The sequence below is a fragment of the Bos mutus genome, chromosome 2 (genome assembly GCF_027580195.1).
Source record: "Bos mutus isolate GX-2022 chromosome 2, NWIPB_WYAK_1.1, whole genome shotgun sequence".
Lineage (NCBI taxonomy): Eukaryota > Metazoa > Chordata > Mammalia > Artiodactyla > Bovidae > Bos > Bos mutus.
In genome coordinates, this window is record NC_091618.1 from 135318404 (window position 1) to 135345210 (window position 26807).

At 41.5% G+C, this 26807-nt stretch overlaps 1 protein-coding gene across 7 annotated transcripts in view; it reads left to right on the forward strand.

Annotated features, from left to right (window-relative positions):
* HERC2 (HECT and RLD domain containing E3 ubiquitin protein ligase 2) overlaps positions 1-26807 on the forward strand; it is a 238480-nt gene that overhangs the window by 195609 nt on the left and 16064 nt on the right. For all 7 annotated transcript variants that reach the window (XM_070360163.1, XM_070360169.1, XM_070360174.1 and 4 more), the window contains 12 exons: positions 791-922; positions 1319-1477; positions 1561-1679; positions 2280-2405; positions 2848-3003; positions 3389-3504; positions 3604-3802; positions 14695-14909; positions 19311-19488; positions 20000-20161; positions 22136-22227; positions 22430-22569. In XM_070360163.1, the coding sequence (XP_070216264.1) occupies positions 791-922; positions 1319-1477; positions 1561-1679; positions 2280-2405; positions 2848-3003; positions 3389-3504; positions 3604-3802; positions 14695-14909; positions 19311-19488; positions 20000-20161; positions 22136-22227; positions 22430-22569 (1794 nt within the window). The remainder of the gene's footprint in view (positions 1-790; positions 923-1318; positions 1478-1560; positions 1680-2279; positions 2406-2847; positions 3004-3388; positions 3505-3603; positions 3803-14694; positions 14910-19310; positions 19489-19999; positions 20162-22135; positions 22228-22429; positions 22570-26807) is intronic.

The window sequence follows — 26807 nt, forward strand, 5'->3', positions numbered from 1 at the left end:
TAACTACTCCCCTCTGCCTTTGTAGCAAAGGCAGTCACAGACCAAATATAAATGATGGGCCTGGCTGTGTGCCAGTAGAATTTTACTCACAAGAGGTTACTTTGGATGAAGTGGTATCACAGATGAGCATGGATTTTTTTTTTTCTGACAGTTTGACAGATGTCACTGTAGTATGCAGTAGTGTTCTGACATGTTTCCAGTTTCTCTGCTTCCAACAGGATCCCTTCCAGGCTACTCCCACACTGCTGCCTGATGGCTCCTCTAAGTGGAAGCTCATTTGGGGTGGCACACTGTAAGCTTGTCTCCCCAGCTCCTCTCCAGGGCACCCCAAGCTCTGGCAGGCTACTCTCCTCTTTCTGGAGAGTGGCTCATGTGTGCTGAACCGCCCCTGTGCTTCAGTGGGGGCCCTGTGTCTCTGAACACTTGCTTCCCCTTTGAGGAAGATGGAGGCTTTCTCTTTGGCTGCCTGGGTAATAACCATTGCATCAGACCCCTCAAAGAAACTTCTGTAGGCCCTGACCCTGGTGTGAGCACGAACTGGCTCTGTGGGCCTCTCACATAGCATTGTGGTTGTGTTTGAGTGTCTTCTGTTGGGGCACTGCCTACCTGTCCTCTGCTTCCCAGTTGCTTGCTGCAGTGTGAGCTGAAGGCCTTGGTGTGGACGCACCTGGGCAGTGGGCTGGAGGAGCCAGCTGTCGTTCAGACAGGATGTGAGTGACTTTGTATCTAAGGAAGTTGATGTTGATCTGATGAGGGGTAAACCCACCACCAGTGTGCTTTTGTCCCCCAGGCCGGGAGTGGTCTGACTGGTCCAGCGAACTGCGCATCCCGGGGGATGAGTTGAAGTGGAAGTTCATCAGTGATGGGTCTGTGAATGGGTGGGGCTGGCGCTTCACAGTCTACCCCATCATGCCAGCTGCAGGTGAGGAGGGGGGTTGGTGATCCAAGCAAGGGAAATACACACGAATTTTCACTTGGTGCTTGTAGTCTACCTTCTGTTGTGTTGGGACCCAGCACTGCCCAAGGCCCCACCACATCAAGGCTCAGAACTGCATGAGCTGCTTCAGTTTCTGGCTGTTGGGGTGTGGCTCTCTGTTTTCACCCAAAGTCTTCCAGCTGTTGCTGGTTGCGGTTCTTCAGCCGTGTGAGATCTCAGGTGAAATGTCAGTGTGTGGAGCGTAGTCACGTGACACGACAGTGGTGCAGCCCTCTAGCCGTGGCATCCATGTGGATGACGCACTCAACTTTGGGTGAATCTCCTTGTGGGGTAGCTGTTGCCCTGCCCAACAAGGGGACATTTATAATTACCTTTCTTCAGGCCCTAAAGACCTACTTTCTGATCGCTGTGTCCTCTCGTGCCCGTCCATGGACTTGGTAACTTGTTTGTTGGACTTCCGGCTCAACCTTGCCTCAAACAGAAGCATCATCCCCCGCCTTGCAGCGTCCCTGGCAGCTTGTGCACAGCTGAGTGCCTTGGGTAAGTGGCACCTCTGTTGTCAGGTCTGTCTTACTTCTTGAGAAGAATGGTCATCCTCTGACTTTTCTGTCTTCTCATTTCAGCTGCCAGTCACAGAATGTGGGCCCTTCAAAGACTGAGGAAGCTTCTTACAACTGAATTTGGACAATCAATTAACATAAACAGGCTACTTGGAGATAATGATGGGGAAACAAGAGCTCTGGTATGAAACATTACATTATAGTTTCTAGTTGTGTGACCCTTTGGGACTAAAATGTTGCTTTAATTATTTTAACTTCTTAATCACAGAAGAGTTGGGAAATTTCACATAGGACTAAGACAGCCTTTCTTGCATTCAGACTCCCTTTATGTTGCTATTATACTGAGTGCAGGCTGGACTTTGATTATAGAAACAGCCCCATGTAGATGGCTATGAGAATAGCTTTATGAGTCTAACTCACCACATCCCCTTTGTTTTGCTGGATGAAGTAGTTATTGTTAAAAGAATGCTTATCTTAACCATGTTGGAGATGGAGGTTTCTGAAGCAGAAATTCCTTTCTGGTTCCCTGGGAGAACTGTTTTTGTTATACTGAAATTAAGCCCAAATATTCTGAAGTGAATTTTCATGCTCTTCTTTTTAATTTCAGTATTCATTGTGTCTTTTTAGATTTTTTTCCCCATTTATAAATATCAATCACTTGTTTTAGGGGAGAATAGTATCAGTATAATTAAACATTTGACTCATAGAAACAAAACACTTAACTCAACTCTCCTGAATTTGGTTTCCTAGTATGGGCTATAATTTTGTTGTTTTCTTAAAAGAGTTTTTCAGGCAGTGCTCTTGCTGCTTTGGTGAAAGGCCTTCCAGAAGCTTTGCAAAGGCAGTTTGAATATGAAGATCCTATTGTGAGAGGTGGCAAGCAGCTACTGCACAGCCCATTCTTTAAGGTAATTCTTGGCTTGTTTTGAGGTGGTGAGAGAACCACAGAGAGCTGTCAAGTACAGTACATCAAATATCAGGCATCCCTGAGGACAGGTATAGGTACTGAAGGTGAATGTGAAACAGTTTCAAGACTGTGTGGTCTAAGCTCTTGTGCTTTAATAACAGTGTGCTTTTAGATGCTTTTACTTAGGTGGCAAGTATTGTAGCCGTGGTCTGATCTGGGTTCCTGTTGTCAGGTGTATCACTAGGAACTGGGTAGGAATAATCCACATCATTGGTGATGCCACGCCCCTTGCTGGGCATGTGGCAGTTATCTGGAGTGAGGAATTGTGAAGGAAGACCCACAGAGAGCCTGCATGGGGGCTGTCTTTGGTCATGCAGTGCTGGTGAAGTAGAATGTTCGCTGTGTCTGAGTATCCCTGTGTTGTTAATTTTTGCTGGCTGCAGGTACTAGTAGCTCTTGCTTGTGACCTGGAATTAGACACGCTCCCTTGCTGTGCTGAAACACACAAGTGGGCTTGGTTCCGGAGGTACTGCATGGCCTCCCGTGTTGCTGTGGCCCTGGACAAGAGAACGTCGCTGCCCCGTCTGTTTCTCGATGAGGTATTGTACCTTATTTTGGAACCTCTTTAGGGATGCAAAGTGTCTTCTTTTATAGTGTAAAAAGATGCCAGTGTTACAAGATAGTAACATCTGTCTTGGCAAGGAATATCATAAAAAAAGAAGCACATAGTTGAAAATGAATAACACTGAATTTCAGTTAAAGTTTGTTTTTAGTAAAGATATAATGATACTGCCTAGACATTTTAAAATATCTTCAATGTAATATAGTCTTGGTTTTGATTATTAACCCTAAAATCACAATGTTGGCATTCCCTCATTTTCTTGGTTGGGAAGACCTCCTCTCCTGTCTTCTTGCCTTAGTATTATTTATTTTATTCCTGAGAGATGAGTGCTTGATTTATAATCTCATAATAATATTGTCCAGGTGGCTAAGAAAATTCGTGAACTAATGGCAGATGGTGAAAACATGGACGTTCTCCATGAGAGTCACAGCATTTTTAGAAGAGAGCAAGATGAACAGCTTGTGCAGTGGATGAACAGGTTGACTATAGCCAAAACAAGAATTAATATTGTCTCTGGGAAAATGGTGCTTAACATGGAGTTCTTCCCATGTCAATTGTTTTTTAATGTTTGTTACAGGCGACCAGATGACTGGACTCTTTCTGCTGGTGGCAGTGGAACAATTTATGGATGGGGTCATAATCATAGGGGTCAGCTTGGGGGCATTGAAGGTGCAAAAGTTAAAGTCCCTACACCATGTGAAGCTCTTGCAGCCCTCAGACCTGTGCAACTAATTGGAGGAGAGCAGACGCTCTTTGCAGTGACAGCTGATGGGAAGGTAAGAAGGTGTATTTTCTGTCACACTGACATCGAAACTGCGAGACAGCTGTGGCTAGAGGGCAGTTGAGTTCATAGTGTGTATAAGGATTGTGTACTAAAACATTATCTCAAGATTAATAGTATTCATGGTATACTGAAAGCAGTATGCCATAAATTCTGTAGTGTTTCTGTATAATCTTTAATGTATTCTATGATTTTAGAATTTTTTACTTTGAAATGCAGCATACATACAAAAGTGTATTATAGTTATTTGCATATCAGTTCATTTGATGTATCACTTTTTTGTCTGCTATCATAATGCTGTCTTTTAAAAAATTTTTTAATTGGACGGTAATTGCTTTATATTATTGTGTTAGTTTCTGCTGTCCATCAACATGATCATCCATAGGTATACATATGTCCCCTCCTTCTTGGACCTCCCTCCCACCTCCCACCACATCCCACTGCTCTAGATTGTCACAGCGCACCGGGTTTGAGCTCCCTGCGTCATACATTTGCACTGGCCATCTGTTTTACATATGGTGCTGTATATGCTTCACTGTTACTGTTTGAGTTCATCCCTCCCTCTCCTTCCCCCACTGTGCCCACGAGTCTGATCTCTATGTTTGCCTCTCCATTGCTCCCCTGCAGATAGGTTCATCAGTACCGTCTTTAAAGATTTCATATATATGTCTTAATATACAATATTTGTTTTTCTCTGACTTACTTCTCTCTGTATAATAGGCTCTAGGTTCATCCTCTTCATTAAAACTGACTCAAATACGTTCTTTTTTTGTAGCTGAGTAATAATCCATTATATATATGTACCACAGCTTCTTTATCCATTCACCTGTCAGTGGACATCTAGGTTGGTTCCATGTCCTAGCTACTATAAATAGTACTGCAGTGAACACATGTGTCTTCTTCAATTATGGTTTTCTCAGGGTATATGTCTAGTAGTGCGATTGCTGGGTTATATGGTAGTTGAACTAAGACTAGCTTGTTAAGGAATCTCCATACTATCTTCCATAATGGCTGTATCAATTTACATTCCCACCAACAGTGCAAGAGGGTTCCCTTTTCTCCACACCCTCTCCAGCATTTGTTGTTGGTAAATGTTTTGCTGATCGCCATTCTGACTGTTATGAGGTGATAACTCATTGTAGTTTTGATTTGCATTTCTCTAATAATGAACAGTGTTGAGCATCTTTTCATGTGTTTGTTGGCCATCTGTATGTCTTTGGAGAAGTGTCTGTTTAGATATTCCATCAATTTTTTGATTGGGTTCTTTGTTTTTCTGATATTGAGCTGCATGAGCTACTTGTATATTTTGGATTGCAGCTGTTTTCTTCCATTCTGAGAGTTTGGAGAAAATAATTGCAATTATTTTATCCTTGTTTATAGTTTCCTTGGATGTACAAAAACTTACAAGTTTAATTAGGTCCTACTTGTTTATTTTGTTTTAATTTCCATTATTCTAGGAGGTGGGTCATAGAGGATCTTACTGTGATGTATGTCAAGGAGTGTGCTGCCTGTGTTTTCCTCTAGGAGCTTTATAGTTTCTGATCTTTAATCCATTTTGAGTTTATTTTTGTGTATGTCTTAGGAGGTGTTCTAGTTTTGTTCTTTCACGTGTAGCTGTCCAGTTTTCCCAGCACCACTTACTGAAGAGGCTGTCTTTTCTCCATTGTATGTTCTTGTGTCATTTGTCAAAGATAGATGCCCATAGATGCGTGGGTTTATCTCTGTGCTTTCTATCTTATTCCATTGGTCTATATTTTTGTTTTTTGTGCCAACCATACTATCTTGATGACTGTAGCTTTGTAGTATAGCCGGAAGTCAGGAAGGTTGATTCTTATAGCTTTTTTTTCTTTCTCAAGGTTGCTTTGTCTATTTGGGGTCTTTTGTGTTTACATAAAAATTGTGAAATTTTGTGTTCCAGTTCTGTGACAGATGCCATTGGTAGTTTGATAGGCATTGCATTGAATCTGCTTTGAGTAGTATAGTCAGTTTCATGATGTTGATTCTTCCAAGAACATGGAATAGCTCTCCATCTTTCTGTGTCATCTTTGATTTCTTTCATCAGTGTCTTATAGTTCTCTGCATACAAGTCTTTTGTCTTTTTAAGTCAGTTTATTCCTAGGTATTTTCTTTTTGTTGCAGTGGTGAATGGGATTGTTTCCTTAATGTCTCTTTCTGATTTTTCTCTGTTAGTGTATAGGAATGCAAGGAATTTCTGTATATTAATTTTATTAATATATCCTATGACTGTTATATTCGTTGATCAACTCTAGTGATTTTGATCGATTAGCTCTGCTTATAGGCTATCCTCCAGTGTTTGTTCCTTAGCCAGGCAAGAGGTGGAGAAGGCCAAGGCTTATTAGGGCCCACTTGTTCCCTTGGGCTGTGGAGAGGGTGGAATGTGGCAGCCACAGTTAGGATGTACTAAGTAGTGCCTGCGGCGTTAGACTTGCCAGATGTTGTCATAGTCTGAGGCGGGTCATGTGCTCTCCCAGAGGAATATACCTCAATTTGTGGGTCCCTAGGAAGAACCAAGCTGCATAGACTCCCAGCGTGGGTTGGGCAGTAACCTGTGCCTGCTCACAGCCGTTGGCAGCTGCCGCCTCTGGGGTCGGGACTGCAGTGACGGCTTTTTGTCTGCTGCCTCAGGCCCTTGTCCTGGTTTTGGCAGTGTCTAGTCATTTATGTTTACGTAAACTGCAGTCGTGTCACATTCTGCCTCTGGCTCTCCTACCAGTTTTGCTGGTTTTGACAGCCACCACCTGGGCACACACTGCTGTCTGCAAATGCATGGAGTAGGAGTTGGAGTGTTCCAGTGGCAACGATATTTTGTCTCTCTGGGATGCTCAGTTTTTTCCCTGGACTCCCTCATGTGTGTCCTACTAACGTCCTCAGAGTATTCTCACAGTTGGCCAAATCAGGACCTCTCCCTGAGATTCAAAGTTTGAGCCTCAGCACTCAGCCCCGATTTGTTCTAGGCCAGCAGTATGAGCAGCTTCTCACCTGGGAAGTAATGTTTGGCAGCTATCTTTGTGGTGAGTTCTCTCCATTTTGCCTTCCGAGCCCCCGCCATTGTGTTCCCCTCTGAGGTTCTGAAGCTCCCCCCCTGCCCCACCTTCCATGAGGGGTTTCTGAGTATGTGGAAACTTTTCCTCCTTTACAGCTGTCTCCCCAGAGCTCAGGTCCCCATCCTGAAATCCTTTGTCTCGTTTTTTTAACCTTTATCTTTTGACCTACCTCATTCTAAGGAGATTGGCTTGCCTGTTTGAAAGTCTGGGTCTTCTGCCAGCATTCAGAAGGTGTTCTTTAGGAGTTGTTCCATATGTAGATGTATTTTTGATGTATTTGTGGAGAGGAAGGTGACTTTCCCATCTTATTCTATCACTGTCTTGGAAGTTCTCCCATAATGCTGTCTTTTAAAAAATTGCTACTGATACGTTCAAATAGTTGATATTTATATATTGACTGTGTGTCTAGTGAAAGTGAAAGTTGCTCGGTCATGTCCAACTCTTTGCAATCCCATACAGTCCATGGAATTCTCCATGGCCAGAATACTGGAGTGAGTAGCTGTTCCCTCCTCCGGAACAGCTTCCCAACCCAGGGATCAAACCCAGGTCTCCTGCATTGCAGATGGATTCTTTACCAACTGAGCTGCAAGGGAAGCCCTCATCCAAAGGGTGGCCCATATGTCTAGTGACTTTATTATATTCTTCTTTCTTAGTATCTCAAACTGTTTTGTATCATCTTTATAAATTCATGTTCTGAGATAAATTTTGTTCATTCCTTTTCAGTTCACCTGTCTTTTACAGAGAAATGGAGCTAATTGGGCTGGGTGGGAATTGCAGTATAATACTGAACAGGGGTGGTGGTAATGGACCTTCTTTTTGTCTTAATTTAGGCTGCAAAAGAAACACTGTGATGGGATCCTTCACACACTGTGAGATTTTGATAGATGCCTGTTGAAGTCCTTTAATGGACTGGAACCTGGTGGTCTGGAGTCGGCAATAAGAAAGTAAAGGAGAGAGAAAGAGGCTGATATTCCTTGGTTTACACAGAAAACCAGTGAAGTCCCTGACACGGGGCTTGCTCTGTTCACGAAGGCCTCAGGCGCCCTCTCGAAGGGGTGAAGGGGCAGAGCACCTTCTGGAGAGGATCTTAAAAGCCCAGGCAGGAAAGTGAACCCAGAGGGCCTCTGTACTCCAGAGAATTAGCCTGAAAGAGAGAGAGAGAAAGAGAGAGGGAGAGAGAGAGAGAGAAAGAAGACACGGGGCCCAAAGCTCTGATGGAGCAAAGGTGTCTTATTCAACATTTTGTGGGTATTTATACTCTCTTACAAGGTAGCTATTTCCAGCAGAGATAAAATCAAAACTTACAAGTTATCAAGGAAACATGAGGTCATCTATATGAAAGAGAGAGGGTCGTAAATAATCACTTTTACTGTATGGTTCGTAAAAAGGAAGAGGGTCGTAAATAGTTACTTATCACCGTACGGAAAAACTAACAAAGGAAATGCATGCATTCCTAAGCCCCTGGGAGTAGTTTGCTAAGGGACAGAGGATTCATGACAGATCCAAAACAGCACACAGGAAGCCTCCTGTTAAATGCTTCCTGACAGATGCCCTTTATCAAATTAAGGAAGTTTGCATCTTTTTCTAGTTATGAATGGATATTGACTTTTGTCAAACATCTTTCTACATTTAAAACACTAACATACAGATGTTTTTCTCCTCGTGTTGTTTAGTCGCTAAGTCATGGCCAACTCTTTGCAACTGTATGGACTGCAGCATTCCTGTCCTTCACTATTTCCTGGAGTTTCTTCAAAACTCAGTCATGTCCACTGAGTCAGTGATGCTGTCCAGCTGTCTCATCCTCTGTCACCCCCTTCTCCTGCCTTCAGGGTCTTTCCCAGTGAGTCAGCTCTTTGCATCAGGGGGCCAAAGATTAATATAGTGTATTAGATTGACCGCTTTTCCTGTATCAAATGGTCTTGCATTCATTGAAGAAACCTTACTTGGTTAGGTTCTGTTTTATTTATATATTTATAAATATTAATATATATATATACACACACACCTGTGTATACACACACACACACACACACATACTGGTTTGTGTTTGGAATTTTAGGGACACCCAGGGTCATGAGTGTGATCATCATAATATATTTATTTGTCTTATCCATTGCACGTCAGGTTATGATACTATATTATCTATTTAACTTACAACAGTTTACATAAAACAATACAAATTTATTATGTCACAGTCTGTCTGGGTGGCTTAGGTTGGTCCTCCAACCTAGACTCTCTCATCAGGCTGCAGTTGCTGCAGGACTGGCCTGAGGAAGATTCAGCTTGCCATGACCTATTGGCTGAGGTTGCCTTCAGCTCTTTGCCATCTTACAACATGTCAGCTGGCTTTGTCAAAGCAGGAGAGCCTGCGAGCAAGACAGAAGTCACAGTCTTGTGCAAGCTAATGCAGAAGTGACATGTCATCCCTGTTGCTATATTCTATCCATTAGGAGAGTGTCACTGGGCTCAGCCCACATCTAAGGAGGGATTACATAGGGGTGGGAATCCTGCAAGCAGGGACTCTGGGAAGCAAATCAGAGGCTACCCGCCAGAAGTATCAAGGTCATGCTACCTAGAAGTATCAAGGGTTGAAGTGTAGCTCTCTTTTGCCAGGGACCAGCCCCGGCTGATCCAGGGTATTTGAAGCGGGGACGGCATCGGCAACCTATTTATTTAAATATTTTATCAAAGATATAAAGAGTAATAGGATGAGGATAGCTCAGTGGGAAAATTCAGTGGAGAAAAGAGGCTGAGTAGCTTGGTTTATGTGGGAGACCAATAAAACTTCAAGACAAGAAGTTTGCACCACTTACATAGGCCGCAGGCATCCTTCCGTTCTCCCGAAGGAGAGGAGACACTGAGGCCTCCCCGGTCAGATCTTAGAAGCCCAGGCATAATTAGCAAGCATGGCGGGTTCTGCGCTCCAGATGGAGACTCAGCCAGAATTTGGGGGAGAGAGCGACATGGGGAGACCAAGTTTCAGTGAACAAAGCCCGCACTTTATTTTCCAAAGTAGTTTTTATACCTTAAGTTGTGCATAGAGGATAATGGGGGAAGGGGTGGAGTCATGCAAGGACAGCAGTTCCTGGTCCTAATCAAAGCCAGGCTTTCAAACTTATCATATGCAAAAGTTCAGGTGAATTACATCATCTTCTGGCCAGGAGGCCTGTTAACATTTTAAGAAACTTATCTTTCTTTAAAGGTGATTATTCCAAAGTCAGGCACCAGCCTCCAAAAAAGCATTGGACAAAGCTGCATTCCTATAGGGCAAAGGTGAGGTGGGCTCAATCAATTGAGAAAAGAATTAACTCAAGGGTCCAAGGTTACAAACATTGAGGCTACTACTTACATTTCTATACTCCCATTATATCAATCAATACACTGCCAAGGACACAGTAGGTAAGGAGTATGGAGACTTAGCAGCAAACATTGGCCCAATAAGTGAAAAACCCTTCACCAATACAATTTCTAATCAATCTTTTAACTACTCAAAGGAATCTGTGTTTAGACAGTTTAGAACATCTCCTGCCTCTCACAGTCGGGAGGCCCTGAACAATCACATGTGGCCGGAAAAACCTATTCAGGCAGGCTAGAGGATTTCCAAAGGAGTTTGTAGGTTAAACACTGTCACACCCAGGAATTATTACCTGGAGCTGTAAGCTAACTTTTTTCAGAGAGAGGTAGTCGGGGACAGCCCCCCGTAAAGTCAGAGGTGTAGGTGAGAGCACAAAGCAGAAAGTAGGCAGACTCTGGTTTTGGGGGTAGATGCTCGAGAATTTCCAGAGGGACTCCTGAGGCTCGATCCCCGCCTTTGCGTATGCCGAGCCTCCTTCCTCATGACCTTTGTCATGGGTGGAGCTCCTCACGCTGGCTCCCGGCAGTGATAGAATTCTAGTTGAGCTATTCCAGATCCTGAAAGATGATGCTGTGGAAAGTGCTGCACTCAATATGCAATATGCACTCAGTATGCAATATGCCGGCTCCCGGCACTCTTTTTCTGTTTTCTGGAGTTTTCTGGTTGTTTTAACATATCTAAAATCTAAAGTTAGTCAGTATTTCTGTACTCCTCCCAAATAAGAAAGGCTGATCCTTTGTTATTCTGCGTTTTGGCCCTAACCTGTGTCCCTAATAATAAACATTATTATTATTGTTTTTTTATATAGACCATATAGTTTTCTGGATTTACCCAAATGTTATACACATCTTTTCTCACCAGTTATTTCTTATGTCCTCAATTATCTGGGATAATTTTCCTTCTCAGTTCAGTTCAATCGCTCAGTTGTGTCTGACTCTTTGCGACCCCATGGACTGCAGCACGCCAGGCCTCCCTGTCCATCACCAACTCCCGGTGTTTACTCAAATTCATGTCCATTGAGTCAGTGATGCCATCCAACCATCTCATCCTCTGTCATCCCCTTCTCCTCCTACCTTCAATCTTTCCCAGTATCAGGGTCTTTTCAAATGAGTCAGTTCTTCACATCAGGTGGCCAAAGGATTGCAGCTTCAGCTTCAGCGTCCGTCCTTCCAATGAATATTCAGGACTGACTTCCTTTAGGATGGACTGGTTGGATCTTCTTAGAGTCCATGGGACTCTGAAGAGTCTTCTCCAATACCACAGTGAAAAAGCATCAATTCTTTGGTGCTCAGCTTTCTTTATAGTCCAACTCTCGCATCCATATGACTACTGGAAAAACCATAGCTTTGACTAGACAGACCTTTGCTGACAAAATAGTGTCTCTGCTTTTTAATACGCTGTCTAGTTGGTCATAACTTTTCTTCCAAGGAGCAAGCATCTTTTAATTTCATAGCTGCATCACCATCTACAATGATTTTGGAGCCCCCCAAAATAAAGTCTGTCACCGTTTCCAGTGTTTCCCCATCTATTTGCCATGAAGTGATGGGACCAGATGCCATGATCTTAGTTTTCTGAATGTTGAGCTTTAAGCCAACTTTTCCACTCTCCTCTTTCACTTTCAAGAGGCTCTTTAGTTCTTCTTTGCTATAATAAGGGTGGTGTCATCTGCATATCTTCTTCACTGTATAATAAGGGTGGTGTCATCTGCATATCTGAGATTATTGATATTTCTCCCGGCAGTCTTTATTCCAGCCCAGCGTTTCTCATAATGCACTCTGCATATAAGTTAAATGGGTGACAATATACAGCCTTTTCCTATTTGGAACCAGTCCGTTGTTCCATGTCCGGTTCTCACTGTTGCCTCTTGACCTGCATACAGATTTCTCAAGAGGCAGGGCAGGTGGTCAGTCCTTCTACTGATACTTTAAACATGTATTTTCAGTTTCTTTTAGTGAGGGTCTGTTGTTGGTTAATCTCCTGATTGTTTTTTTTAATATCTTAATTTTGTCCTTTTTCTAGGTCAGTGTTGCAAACTTTTTCTGTGAAGGTTGCCATAGTGTTTTTTGGCTATGGGAATCATACAATCTGATCTCTGTTACAATTATGAAAGCAGCTTGTGGTGAATATGAAAATGAGTGAGTGTGCCTGTGCTCTAATAAAACTTTTCTTTTTTTAATAAAAAACAGGTGGTGGGCCTGATTTGGCCTGTGGGTAGCAATCCAAGCCATGTCCCAGAGTATAAAATTTTCGGTTGACCATTATTTGTCGTCAGTCTATTAAAAGTTTTGTTCTTCTGGTTTTTGGCCTCATTGATCATGACCTAGGATGTCAGCAGTCAGATTAATTTTTACCCAAATGAAAGTTAAATCCTTCCTTTGTATAACATCTGCTTCTAAAATCTTTCTTTAGTGACTTATACTTTCACTATGATATATTTAGATGTCAATTTCTTTTTATTTTTCCTGTCCTTTTTTATTGTTTTTTTTTAACCAGGTGGTGAGGGATGAGGGATGGGCTTCCTGGTTCTAGGGAACTGGTCTTTTAACATTCTGATAAATTCTCAGACATTATTTTTTCAAATATTGCCTCTCAGCCATATTTTCTCTATGATCTGTACTTAAAACTCCGAGTTCTAATTGATGTTCAATGAGGAGATCTATTCCCAGTTCTCTCTTCTTTTCTGTTGCCTCTTCTTTCCGTGTTTCTTTGCCATATGCTGGATAATTTCCTTAGAGCCATATACTAGTTTTCTAATATTTCTTCACCTGCTTATGACTCTTTTATGCATCAGGGCTTTTAATTTAAACTCTATTTTTTTAATTTCTGGAAGTTCTGCTTTGTGTTATCTTAGTCTCTCATTCCTTGGGGATACTTTCAAGTTTTTATTTCTTTAAACATAATATTGGACTTTGTTTCTTTTCACTCTTAGATAATGGGAATTTTTAAAATATGATCTGACTATTTTCCTTGGAAAATTTTATGTAGAAATTCTTTGAGATGAGGCCTAGTTTTTTTTGTTGTTGTTTTTATTTAGATTTGTTATGCAATTAATGGACACATTTTAAAAAATGATATCCAAAACTATTAGAATCTATTAACATCTTAGTTAAATATCTGCAAGAAGTAGGACTCTGAAAGGATGGGACAGCTTTTTGAAGCATAGAAAACTGCCTGGAAATAGCTCCATGAAAGTTTCCAGGCAGAGCCTGAGGGATCAGGCAGTATCTAAATGAAGAGAAAAAGAGAAGCCAGCACATTTGTTTGCTTTTTCACATAGTGTTCTCTCCTGCCTCTGCTGGTTAAGAAGTTTGTGGTGTTAGAGGTCTGGTCTAAAGTCACTAATCAAAAGAGAGTTTAGGGTACTCCAAGTCTAAGCCATTGTAAATTAAATTCTCTACCTACAGAATTTAGACCATAGGTAGCATTAATTCAGACTGAAAACCAACTCAGTGACCAGCTTTTGTGGTTATGAATTCTCAGGAGAGATTTTCCACCCTTTCATTCAATCCTACGGTTGAGAAAGACAACTTTCTTTGTTTTCTTCTTAGTTCTCATTCAGTCTGAGTGAGAGGAAGCCCTTCTCAGCCTGTTCTTTTTGCACAGTTTCCCTTTGGGCTTGACTCCTAACCCCCCACACCCTGTGCACTTGAGATCCTCAAAACATTCCCAGGGGAAACTGACTTTGGGCTCCTTTATCTGTCTGAATTCTTGGTTTTACTTCTTGTTTTGGGCCTTCAAGTTTCCTTCCTGTTGTGTCAGTGTAGCAGACCAGTTGAAACAATGTGAAGCAGCCTTTAAATTGTTACAGGAGGGGTGTTTGACATGCATTTGGAAATGGCAGTCTTGACTTTTTTTTTTAATGATAAAGATGTTTTATATCCTAAATGAATTACCCACCTAGAATGAATGAAAAAATAGTATATTCTACTATGTGATTTATATACTGCTTTGCTGAAATATTGATATATGTATACTTTTCCTGTGGGTATTTGTGTAGGTGTTATTTGGCATTTGCATGTAGTGTGTGCACGTGTGCTTAGTCGCTTCAGTTGTGTCCGACTCTCTGCAGCCCTGTGGACCATGGGCTGCCAGGCTCCTCTGTCCATGGGATTCTCCGGGCAAGAATTCTGGAGTGGGTTGCCATTTCCTTCTCCGGGGTTGCATATAGTAGATAATTAAATTGTTTTTGCTTTTCTTGGTATTAATTGTAATTGCTATTCTAGACAAAAATAGAAGTACTTTCAGGGAAAAGACGTATGTTCAAAATACATTTTCTGAATTTGGGGTTTCTATTCATTGTAATTTTTTCTTAAATTTTTAGAGTTCTGATAAAGCAAAAATAAAGTCTTAATTTTAAATTTCATTTTTCTGTGGTAAAAATACCTAGGGCATTGATTTGATTTATTGAGTATTAAAATATAGGATCCTTAGATAAAAATATGATGCCTGTATTATTTTATCTTGTAGCTATATGCCACTGGGTATGGTGCGGGCGGCAGACTAGGAGTTGGAGGGACAGAATCGGTGTCCACCCCCACATTACTTGAATCCATTCAGCATGTGTTCATTAAGAAAGTAGCTGTGAACTCAGGAGGAAAACACTGTCTTGCCCTCTCTTCAGAAGGAGAAGTTTACTCTTGGGGTGAAGCAGAAGATGGGAAGTTGGGGCATGGCAACAGAAGGTATTTTGTGAAAACATCATTTTCAGTGTTATGTTTTCCTTTTCTTGATTTTATTTGTGCTAATGCTTGTATAGTATATTGACAGTTTGTTTTTAAGGACAACATCTGCAATAATCTACTCAAACCTAGTGACTTATTTAGCAGAAATAATTCATGTAACATTATTTAGGCTCGTCTACATGACCTCTCTGTTGGGGGACATCAAATCTGAATTTTGATTTCTGATTACCAAGTATGGTGAGCTTCATCTTGTCCTTTCCCCTGAGGCTGCTTACCTTGGTTCTAGTTCTCCACAAATAGCTGGCATTTTGTGAACATGCAGATGCTAAACCTATAAATACCTATAATACAGAGCAAATGGCAGTGCGGGGAAAGGAACACACAGATGACACAGTTTTTTACACAAAACAACCACACTCAGTAATTTTTAAAAATTAATGGGAACTAAAGGCCACATTGGAGTCACAGGACCTTTGCATCTGAAATAACTAAAGCACCAGGCAAGACACATGAAACAGCAGCCCTCAAGGCATTGAGTAACAGGCGATAAAGTGTGTTCAGTGATCTCCAGAGGTGAGCACTGACACTCACTTGTAGGGAGACTGAGAGGCAAGAAAGCCTGGAGTGCTACAGTCCACGGGGTTGCAGAGAGTTGGCCATGACTTAGCAGCTGAACAACAACTCAATAACTGCTAGAGTTGGTGGATAGAAATCTGTCAGGAGACTTGAACAACTTTATCGACCAACTTGATCACAATAGAGTACTACTTACTTAATAAGACATTCTTTTTAAGTACACATGGAACAGCTGCTAAGATAGATCATAATTTGGGCCAGAAAACTAATCTCATAAATCAAAAAGATTCAAGTTATATAAAAGATTTTCTCTGACCACAATGGAATTGATTAGAAATTGAGTGAATCAATAATGTATAATCCTCCATTAATTTGGAAAGTAAGTAAAACATGTTAAAATAACTGATAGGTCAAAGAAAGAATCAGAGCTAAATTAGAAACAATTTTGAACTGAGTGAAAGTGAAAACAGCATGTAAAAATATGTAGGATCGAGAAAAAGCAGTACTTAGAAGGAAACTTATAGCATAAAATGCCTTTTTATAAAAGAAAAATGGTCCCTAACAATGACCTCAGCTTCTACTTTAAGAAACTAGAATAAGAGAGATAAAGTGAGCAGAAGGAAGGAAATAAGAAAGAAAGATCAGAGCAAGAATCCATGAAATAGAAAACAGGAAAATGGAAGAAAATGAAAGAAAACATAAATCAGTTCTTTGAGAAAGTGTAATCAATGAAAACCTCCATTTAAACTGATCTATCTCTACACACACACACACACACACACACAGTGTGTAGGACTATCAGGAATGAGGGAGTTTTCATCACTGAAGATGTGTAGTTACTGAAAGATGAAGTATGTTGAATAACTTTATGCAAATGGATTTAACTGTTGAGGTGAAATGGACATGTTCCTCAAAGGACACGTATTCTTTAATGCTCACTCAGAAAGGATGACTTGAATAGCCCTGTGTCTATTTAAAAAACTAAATTTTCCACAAATAAGTCTTCAAGACCATATAGATGACTAGTGATTTCTACCACACATGTAAGTAACAGATAATACAAGTTCTACACAAACTATTTCAGAATAGTGAAGAAGGGAATTTGCCCCAATTTAGTATTTTGTGGGGACAGTTATATTCTTATATCAAAATGAGACTCAGATATTATTAGGAAAATACAGACTAATATCCTTCATTGACATAGATGTAAAAATTCTTAATAGTTTAGAAAATTGAGTCTTAACAGTATGTAAAAGGATAAAGTAGTATGGCCAAGTGAGGTTTATGCCAGAAATTGAATAATTGTTTTAACATTAAAAAATTGATCAGTATAAAAAAGAAAAATTATTTTGATTACCTCAATGGATGAAAGGCAGAAAAGCATTTGGCAGATTAACCTTTGTTTCTGATAAAAAAAAACTTTCAGCAATATAGGAAGGAAGGAAAACTTCCTAAACTTGATACAGGACATCTCTGTTAAACCTAGGACTAACATAGTGCCTGATAGTGGCAGACCTAGCACTTTTCCTGTCTCCAGGAACAAGACAGGGACATCCCTGTCTTGTTGTGTTCAGTTGTATTCAGCATTGTTTAGCAGGTTTAGCAAGTGCAATACAACAATGCAGAGAGATAAAAGGCATTCAGATTGGAAAGAGAATTTGTTGTTGTTCAGTCGCTCAGTCCAACTCCTTGTGACTCCATGGACTGCAGCACACCTGACTCCCCTGTCCTTCACTATCTCCTGGAGCTTGCTCAAACTCATGTCCATTGAGTTGGTGATGCCGTCCAACCATCTTGTCCTCTGTCATCTCCTTTTCCTCCTGCTTTCCATCTTTCTCAGCATCAGGGTCTTTTCTAATGAGTCAGCTGTTTTCATCAGGTGGCCAAAGTATTGGAGATTCAGCATCAGTCCTTCCAGTGAATATTCAGAATTAAAACTGTCCATTTACACATAATATAATTATTTATGTAGAAAATCTGATGGTATCTACAGAAAAGCTATTGGAATTAAGAGGTGAGATTAGCAAAGTTGCAGGATAGAAGATCAGTAAATAAAAGTCAGTTGTAGACAAAGGAAACATTCCTGTATCAAAAAAAGTCAATTGTGTGTCTTTATACATATTACATATGCAATCAGAAATTGAAATTTTAAAATACTACTTATGGCACCCTTCCCCTAAAATTGAAATAGTAAGGAATAAATTTGACCCAAAGATAGGATAACTTATAGACAACAAAAAAAACCTATAAAAATGTTACTGAGAAATTGTAAAAGACCTAAAATTATGGAGGAGTATACTGTGTTCATGGATTGGAAGACTCAATATTGTTAATTTGTTGTTTTTCCCAAATTAACCTATCGACTCAACCCCTTCCCATTCAAAATTTGTGTAGAAATTGACAAGCTGATTATAAAATTCATGTGGAAATGCAAAGTACTTATAATAGTAAAAACAAACTTTGAAAATGAGCAAAGTTGGAGAGCTGATACCACTTAACTTCAAGTCTCATTATAAAGATACAGTAATCAAGACTGTGAGGTACTGTAAAGAGAGAAATATGTCAGTGGAGCAGAACAGGATGGGCAGTCCAAAAATGCACTTGCAGATACTGACACAATAAATACGGAAGAATGAAATTTGATTTGTCCCTCACAGTTTGCATTGAAAAATTTACAGATGTTCAAAGACAAGTTTTGGGAGAAAAGATAGTCTTTTCAGTGAATGGTTGTGAACAATTCAATAACCATATGGTAAACAGTGAACCTAAATTCTTATCTTGTACCATTAATATACAAAATTAAACCAAATCCTTCACTTTCTACCTAGGCCAACTAGCCGTTCTTCTGTTCAGATCTGGTTTAAAGCATGGACTGTGCAACATGTCCAGTAATCCGTCCAGAAATAAGGACTATAGCCTGAATTCCACATACCATAGCCTGAAATCTTCAGCCTTGCCTAAGGGAATACCTCGATCTTTGAACCTGAATTATCTTGCATCATATCCAAGATTAACTCATATACCTAAAATTAAAAACTTCTAGAAGAAAACATGGGGAAAACTTTTGTGACCTTAAGTCAGACAAAGATTTTTTAGCTAGAACTCCAAAAGCACAATTCAATAAAGAAAAATAGGATAAATTGGACTTCTTAAAAATTGTGAACTTCTCTTTGAAGAAATTCACAATTTTTATAAAGACAGTGTTAAGATGGACATGCTACAGACTGGGAAAACATTTGCCATCATATATTTGACTAAGGTCTTGTATCTGAAATCATTAAAAAGAGCTTTCAAAACTCAAGAAAAAGAAAGTGCTTGGTCACGTTGTAGACTATTTGAGTCTGTAAATAAAAAGTTGATTTATAGCAAGGGTGGATAACCTGTTTCTCTAAAAGGCCAGATACTAATAAATATTTTGTCAGTCACATACCATCTTTGTTGTCTATGCTTCTTTCTTGTTTTGTTTGTTTGTTTTACAGCCCTTAAAAAATGTAAAATCCATTCTCAGTTCACTGGCCTTTCAAAAACAGGTTATAGTCCAGACTTAGTCAACCTGTAAGTGCTACCCCTTGATTTAGACTGTACATCTCTTCTCTGGCATTTGGCAGTTTGTATAAAAGAAGGTAGGTAGGGTATTATGTAATTTAGAGTTCAGGCCTGAAGGATTCCTCCAGATTGATTTTCTTTTTTTTAATGATTGACTTGATGTAGATTGAGAGGTGTGCATTGAATAAGTGAACAGCAAACCAGAAGCCTAATATTAAATAATTTAAAAATATTCAGGAATTAAACTCTTTCTGCTATATTTGGTGATGTTTTTTGCAGTCCGTGTGACCGTCCTCGCGTCATTGAGTCTCTGAGAGGAACTGAGGTGGTTGATGTTGCTGCCGGTGGAGCCCACAGTGCTTGTGTCACTGCAGCTGGGGACCTGTACACCTGGGGCAAAGGCCGCTATGGCCGTCTGGGGCACAGTGACAGTGAGGACCAGTTAAAGCCGAAGCTGGTGAGGAGAAGCTTTGCTTGGGAGGTCTGGAGGGACAGCTTGCCGTTGTCATTATCCTTTTTTAAAAATAAAAAGTATTTCCTGTTGCAGATTCATTTTAGTTTCAGAGTTAACAGTTTTATTTTTGGTGGGAATAAAAACCATCTTGGTATATTTTCCATAGGTCATTTAAACAGGATAGTGTTGAAATTTTATCTACACTAGTAAATATTGCTTTGGCATCTACCTAGAGACTTTTGTCTCCTAGAAGGCCCAGTTTTTTTGGGTGAGGCCATAGGGTGGCAGAACTGAGCATTGGACACTGAGACCTGCCTCTTATAGCTGAGATGCCTGTAGTTTGAATATGTGAGGGGTATCTTCTATCTTGTCTTATAGGATTATTAAGATTACCTGTTTTTTGGGAAGAATTAAAAAAGGCATCCCAAAAACAAAAAAAAAATCCTCAGCCTCTCTCAGGGAGATTCTCCTTCCTGTTGTGGTCAGATAACCCCTAAGTCCCTTTTCTCTGCAGGTGGAGGCGTTGCAGGGCCACCGTGTGGTCGACGTTGCCTGTGGCAGTGGAGACGCCCAGACCCTCTGCCTCACGGATGACGACACTGTCTGGTCCTGGGGGGATGGGGACTACGGCAAGCTGGGCAGAGGAGGCAGTGATGGCTGCAAGGTGCCCATGAAGGTATTTCTCTTGACGTTTCTGGGGCCCTCGGGTGTGAGGTCTCTGTAGCTCAGGTTGCTCATGGCACCATCCGCGTGCACGAGCCCAGGGCCCTACTGGGCTCATGTCCTGTCCTATACCGCATTAACTTCATCTTTAACTTCTTTGGAAAAAATATAATGGGTTATTGGGTGAAAAGTGAGTGGAAGATCCAGAGGTATAAAGATATAAGTGCTGTTTTGTGCTCTCTTGGAACGTGAGGAATCACATAGTCTGTGGTTTTAATTAGTATGTAGCCCTGTTTGAGGAAAAACCACCAATTCATTCACACTCTTCAGGTTACTGAGGTCTGTAGCTGTGCAGTGTACTAGTACTTGCTGAAAGGCTGCATCTGACTTAGTCAGAAACTGTTAGATGGACATCTTGTGAGAAGCCAAGAGAAGAGGCTTCACTTGAGCTGAGTGGCTCTGAGTAGTTTATTAACATTTGTGTCACAACTGTATTTTGCCTTTGTGAATATGTAGTTGGCAGAGGTTTTTCGTCATTGGCGTGCTTGGGTCACTTGCTGACTGCCTAGCAGCCTGCAGCTGTGATTTGCTGTGGACTTGGGAGTGTAGGTGCTGTGAAAGAAAGCTAGAAGCTGTCTCTGCTTGGCATCCTGTCTTGCTGGTGTACTGAGACTGCCCGTGTGGAATAGAGGCCAGCACGGTGCATGGGCAGCCTGGGAGGGGCTGGGAAGCCACTCAAGGCCAGTCAGAATATGAACCTGAGCTGGAACTGCCAAGCTGTTCTTCTCAGAGCTGTGCTGCTTAGTACAATAGCCACTGGCCATACATGACTACTAAAATGTTAGCTTAAATCAGAGCTAGTAAGTAAAATTATAGCTGACTCCCTCGCTTAACAGTATCCACATTTCAGGAGCTGATGTGCTTCCATGCTGGGCAGTGTGGACACCACAGGCTTCATTATCATGTGGTGTGGCATTGGCAGGTGCTGGCTAGAGGCAGGGCATGATGAAGGAGACGGCACCTGCACCTCTGCCATGAGGCTGTGGCTGCTCAGGGCCTCCTTGGCAGGTGCTGCTGGAAAATCTGGGACTCAAGGCTGCCTCCTTGTCCTAATCACCACTTTCTCTTTTCCCTTATAGTTATATGGAATTTTAACCACGTGACAGGTTGCTTATGGTTTCCACATTTATGAAAAAATTGTTGACTTTTTTATGCTGAGAAAGCTTTAGACTTAACCAGGATTGAAATGTCAAGTACTTGGGGAGAGGGGGCACTGGAGGATATTAACTGATATCATTGTGATGGGGGTAGGGTGAGGAAAAAACTAAAAGAATTAAGCTATTACTAATTTAAATTTATAATTAAGTATGAGAACTTGAGTCTGGGATCAGAAACAAGTAATAAGGAGCATAGATGGATAGGTGAAGAAAGATGATAGCTAGGTAAATGAATCCCAACAAGACGTCTGGGTGCTGGCTATGAAGGTTCTGGACCCTTGAGCAGGCGGGGCTGGGAGTGGGTTCTAATACTGGCGTGATCACCATTGTTTTTAATTGGAATAACCTGGGCAGATGGATTGCTGGTAACAGAACCCTGTTTGTCTTGGCTACTCCTCCCTGTTACCTGCTCCTCCTCCCCTGTGGGCTTCTATGTCTCGGAAGGCTGGAGGGCAGATGTGAAGTGCAGGGCTTGCTAGAGAGTGGGGCTGCCATAAAGAGAAACTGAGTCGGGAGAGTAAATTCTGGGGACAAGCAGTGTGTTCATTTACGCAGCAGGTCTCATGGGTCTCTGCCTGCCTGTGGCCTCTGTACCCTCAGAGCCTTTTGAGAATACTTGGTTACATGGAGCAGGATTTTAAGTTGTAATAAATATTTGGCATAGAAGTAAGGGTTTTCAGAGTTCTTTATTAGATTTAGTTCAGTATATGGGTGCTGCCATCAGCAAAATCCTTGATTCAGTCAGTCTAATTGAACCGTTTCCCTTCTAGATTGACTCTCTTACAGGCCTTGGAGTGGTTAAAGTGGAATGTGGATCCCAGTTTTCTGTCGCCCTTACCAAATCTGGTGCTGTTTACACTTGGTATGCAAGATTCTGTTTATTTAATTCCACCAAAACCAATGATTGTTAATTTGAAGTTACATTAACTGTCTTTCTGTAGACTGAAATGTAACTTTTGTGGCAGGCTGCAATTTCTGTCTTCCTGTAGGTGTTTGCAGAAGGGTGGGGCAGCATGGTGAACGAGATGGCATTGTACTCATAAGTTCCATGTTCTTGTGTGCAGGGGCAAAGGTGATTATCATAGGCTGGGTCATGGATCTGATGACCATGTTAGAAGACCTCGGCAAGTCCAAGGGCTGCAGGGGAAGAAAGTCATTGCCATTGCCACTGGCTCCCTGCACTGTGTGTGCTGCTCTGAGGACGGTAGGTGGAAGCGATTTTGTAACTTGGAGGTGTGTGATCTGAGAGGTCAGGGATGAATACACAGCTGTAAGGTGGTGGGGGGTGGGTATGGAGGGATTCATTACTGTATTCTGAAAAGACATTTGTGGTGTTGGCCTCTGGTGTTAATACCTGTGAATATATTGTGTTTCGTGGCAGAAAAGAGCAGAGCAGGGCTGATATGGCTGTTTTTATTTATTTTTTCTTAATTGCAGTATAACTGCTTTACAATGTATTAGTTTCTGCTATATGATGAAGTAAATCAGCTATATATGTATGTATGTGTGTATCAGGTCAGTTCAGTCGCTCAGTCGTTCTGACTCTTTGTGACCCCATGGACTGCAGCACACCAGGCCTCCCTGTCCATCACCAACTCCTGGAGTTTACTCAAACTCATGTCCATTGAGTCTGTGATGCCATCCAACCATCTCATCCTCTGTTGTCCCCTTCTCCTCCCACCTTCAATCTTTCCCAGCATCAGCGTCTTTTCAAATTAGTCAGTTCTTTGGCATCAGGTGGCCAAATATCCCCTCCCTCTTGAGCCTCCTTCCCTCCCAACCCCCATCCTATTCATCTGGTCATCACAAAGCACCAAGCTAAGCTTCCTGTGCCATGCGGCCGTTTCCCACTAGCTATCTGTTTACACATAGTAGTATATGCCCACACTTGCCCCACACTTTGATGGCTATTTTTAGAAAGGCCTGCTTGTGAGGTTGGCCTTCAGCTGGCTTCTGGGAACCTGGATTTCAGGCTAACCCACTACCCCAATTGAAAGAGGCCTTGTTAGAATGTTTGAAAAGAGTGTGGTCTCTGCTGAATCCTGCTTCCTTCTGGGCGGGAATCTGGAACTTGGGTACATGCTGAACAGAGGTGCCTGCATGATCTGCCCCACTCAAAGTCCTGAGCACTGAGTTTCTAATGAGCTTCCCTGGTGGACAGCACATCACACGTGGCCACAGCTTGTTACTCAGGGAACTAAATATGTCCGTGTGACAGCCCTGCAGGGGGACTGTTGGGAGCTCGCTCCTGGTTTTCTCTGCACTTCATCCATGTGCCGTTTGCTGATTTTGCTTTGTGTCCCTGTAATGAACAGTGGCTCTGAGTAAGATATGCTGAGTTCTTGAACATTTTATTTACTTATTCTCATCAGATATTTAAAATTTTTTTGTTTTCATCTTGTTGGACTCATGGTTTCCTAATTTATTTAATGAGTTATATATACGTAAGCTTGTTTCATGCAAGGATGGGCACAATAAAGGACAGACAGGGTAAGGACTTAACAGAAGCAGAAGAGATTAAGAAGATTAAGAATACACAGAAGAACTATACAAGAAAGGTCTTAAATGACCCAGATAACCACGATTGTTTGTGGCCACTCACCTAGAGCCAGACATTCTGGAGTGTGACGTCAAGTGGGCCCTAGGAAACATTACTACAAACAAAGCTAGTGGAGGTGATGGAATTCCAGCTGAGCTATTTCAAATCCTAAAGGATGATGCTGTTAAAGTGCTGCACTCAATATGTCAGCGCATCTAGAAAACTCAGCAGTGACCACAGGACTGGAAAAGGTCAGTTTTCATTCCAGTTGCAAAGAAAGGCAATGCCAAAAATTGTTCAGACTACCATCTGTGGCGCTCATTTCACATGTTAGCAGAGTTATGCTCAGACCCTACAAGCTAGGCTTTAGCAGTACATGAACTAAGAACTTCCAAATATACAAGCTGGGTTTAGAAAAGGCAGGGGAATCAGATATCAAACTGCCGACATCTGTTGGATCATAGAGAAAGCAAGGGAATTCCAGAAAAACATCTACTTCTGCTTCATTGACTATGCTAAAGCCTTTGACTGTGTGGATCACAACAAATTGTGGAAAATTCTTAAAGAGATGGGAGTACCACACCTTATCTGCCTCCTGAGTAACCTGTATGTGGGTCAAGAAGCAGCAGTTAGGACCAGACATGGAACAACTGACTGGTTCCAAATTGGGAAAGGAGTACGACAAGACTATATTGTCACGTTGTTGGTTAACTTCTATGCAGAGTACATTATGCAAAATGCCAGCCTGGATAAATCACAAGCTGGAGTCAAGATTACTGGGAGAAATATCAACCACCTCAGATTTGCATATAATACCACTCTAATGGCAGAAAGTGAAGAGGAACTAAAGAGCCTCTTAATGAAAGTGAAAGAGGAGAGTGAAAAAGCTGGCTTAAAACTCAACATTCAAAAAAAGAAGATCATGGCATCTGGTCCCATCACTTCATCGCAAATAGATGGGGAAACAGTGGAAACAGTGTCAGACTTTATTTTTTGGGGCTCCACAGTCACTGTGGATGATGACTTCAACCATGAAATTAAAAGACGCTTGCTCCTTGGAAGGAAGCTATGATAAACCTAGACAGTGTATATAAAAAGCAGAGCCATCACTTTGCCAACAAAGGTCTGTACAGTCAAAGCTATGGTTTCTAGCAGTCATGTATGGATGTGAGAGTTGGACCGTAAAGAAAGCTGAGCACCGAAGAATTGATCCTTTCAGACTATGGTGCTAGAGAATACTCTTGAGAGTCCTTTGGACTTCAAGGAGATCACACCAGTCAATCCTAAAGGAAATCAACCCTATGAATACGCATTTGAAGTACTGATGATAAAGTTGAAGCTCCAATACTTTGGTCACCTGATGTGAAGAGCTAACTCATTGAAAAAGACTGATGCTGCAAAAGGAGAAGGGTGTGGCAGAGGAAGAGAGGGTTAGATAACATCACCGACTCAATGGACACATGAGTTTGAGCAACTCCGGGAAATAGTGGAGGACAGAGGAGCCTGGCATGCTGCACTCAATGGGGATACAAACAGTTGGACACAACTTAGTGACTGAACAACAACAAAAATATAAGCTGTTGCTATTACTTACCTTGATGCTTAAATCATGCCCTATTTCATCTCCTGGAGTATCCCCACGTTATTCCTTGAGTACTTCTGTGCTTTCTGGCACAATAAGACATTCTGTCCTTATCCTCAGTCTTTATGTCTCAGACCTAGAATTTGATGTTTCCCCAAGGAGTCCTGGTACCTTTGGAGAAAATGGCATTTAAAAGACAAGATCTGATCTACAGGCGCTCATTGCTAAAATGTTATCACTGCTGTCAGACCTTCATAGAGGACAGAGCTAGGGAATATATGTGTAAATAATATACAAAATTACATCTGTGTTTGTTTCTGTATGTATATATATACAGTGAACACAACTTGTTCACACAAGTACCCCAAGCTCTAGTTATTTTTTTTTTAATTTTATTTAACTTTACAATATTGTATTGGTTTTGCCATATATCAAAATGAATCTGCCACAGGTGTACGTGTGTTCCCCATCCTGAACCCTGCTCCCTCCTCCCTCCCCATACCATCTAGTTCTAAACCACCGATTCATTCTAGTTTTCTCTCTCCCCATCCTTGTAACTCCTTGCTCTTTTGTAAGAAACCTGGTCCTCTAATGTAGCAACTTGCTCTTCCTGTAGTGGCTGCTGTCCCATCATTGCCTTTGACTTCTCCCCCGTGTGGATCCTTACCTCACTCGGTTGTGACTGTCCCAGCAATCAGGATTGTGCCCTCTCATGGGTATACAGCTCCCTGCTTTGGCCTACCTCTCCTACTGGGCTTACCCTCTTTGTGGAAGCCCTTGCCCCTGTGCATTCTGAGTCTTTTCACCCAGCTGTGCCTCTGCAGAGAGGCTCTCTTCCTCTTGTTTGCACTCTGACACCTACCCAGTGGCTTTCGGACTGAGCTATCCAGAACAGGAAGGGGAAGAACACAAGCACCCTGCCCTTCATTGTGCAGGCCTTGTACTTTGTAGAGTGGTGCTTATGGCTGCATGGCATCCTGAGGAGTCTTTGTGAATCTGGCAAGGCTTGTGACATCTCTGCAGAACTAAATTCACTTCTGTTCTAATCACCATCGTAACCATACAGTGGTGTTTTGTGATTGGAGTCTCGCATGGTGTGCTGAAAAGCGTGATTCTCATCAGTGTTTGAATCTTGAGTTTAGGATAGGAATAACCATTAGAAGAGCACATGTTCCTTTAAGACATGGATTTTGTTTAGTTAAAAACTGACTTTCTCTTCCTTTAACATACAAAATCAATTTGGATTGTTTTTACCATCTGTTTTGATGTTACTTGTTTGGATTAAGAGCTGCTTCCAGGTACATGCTTAGTCTGGTGAACA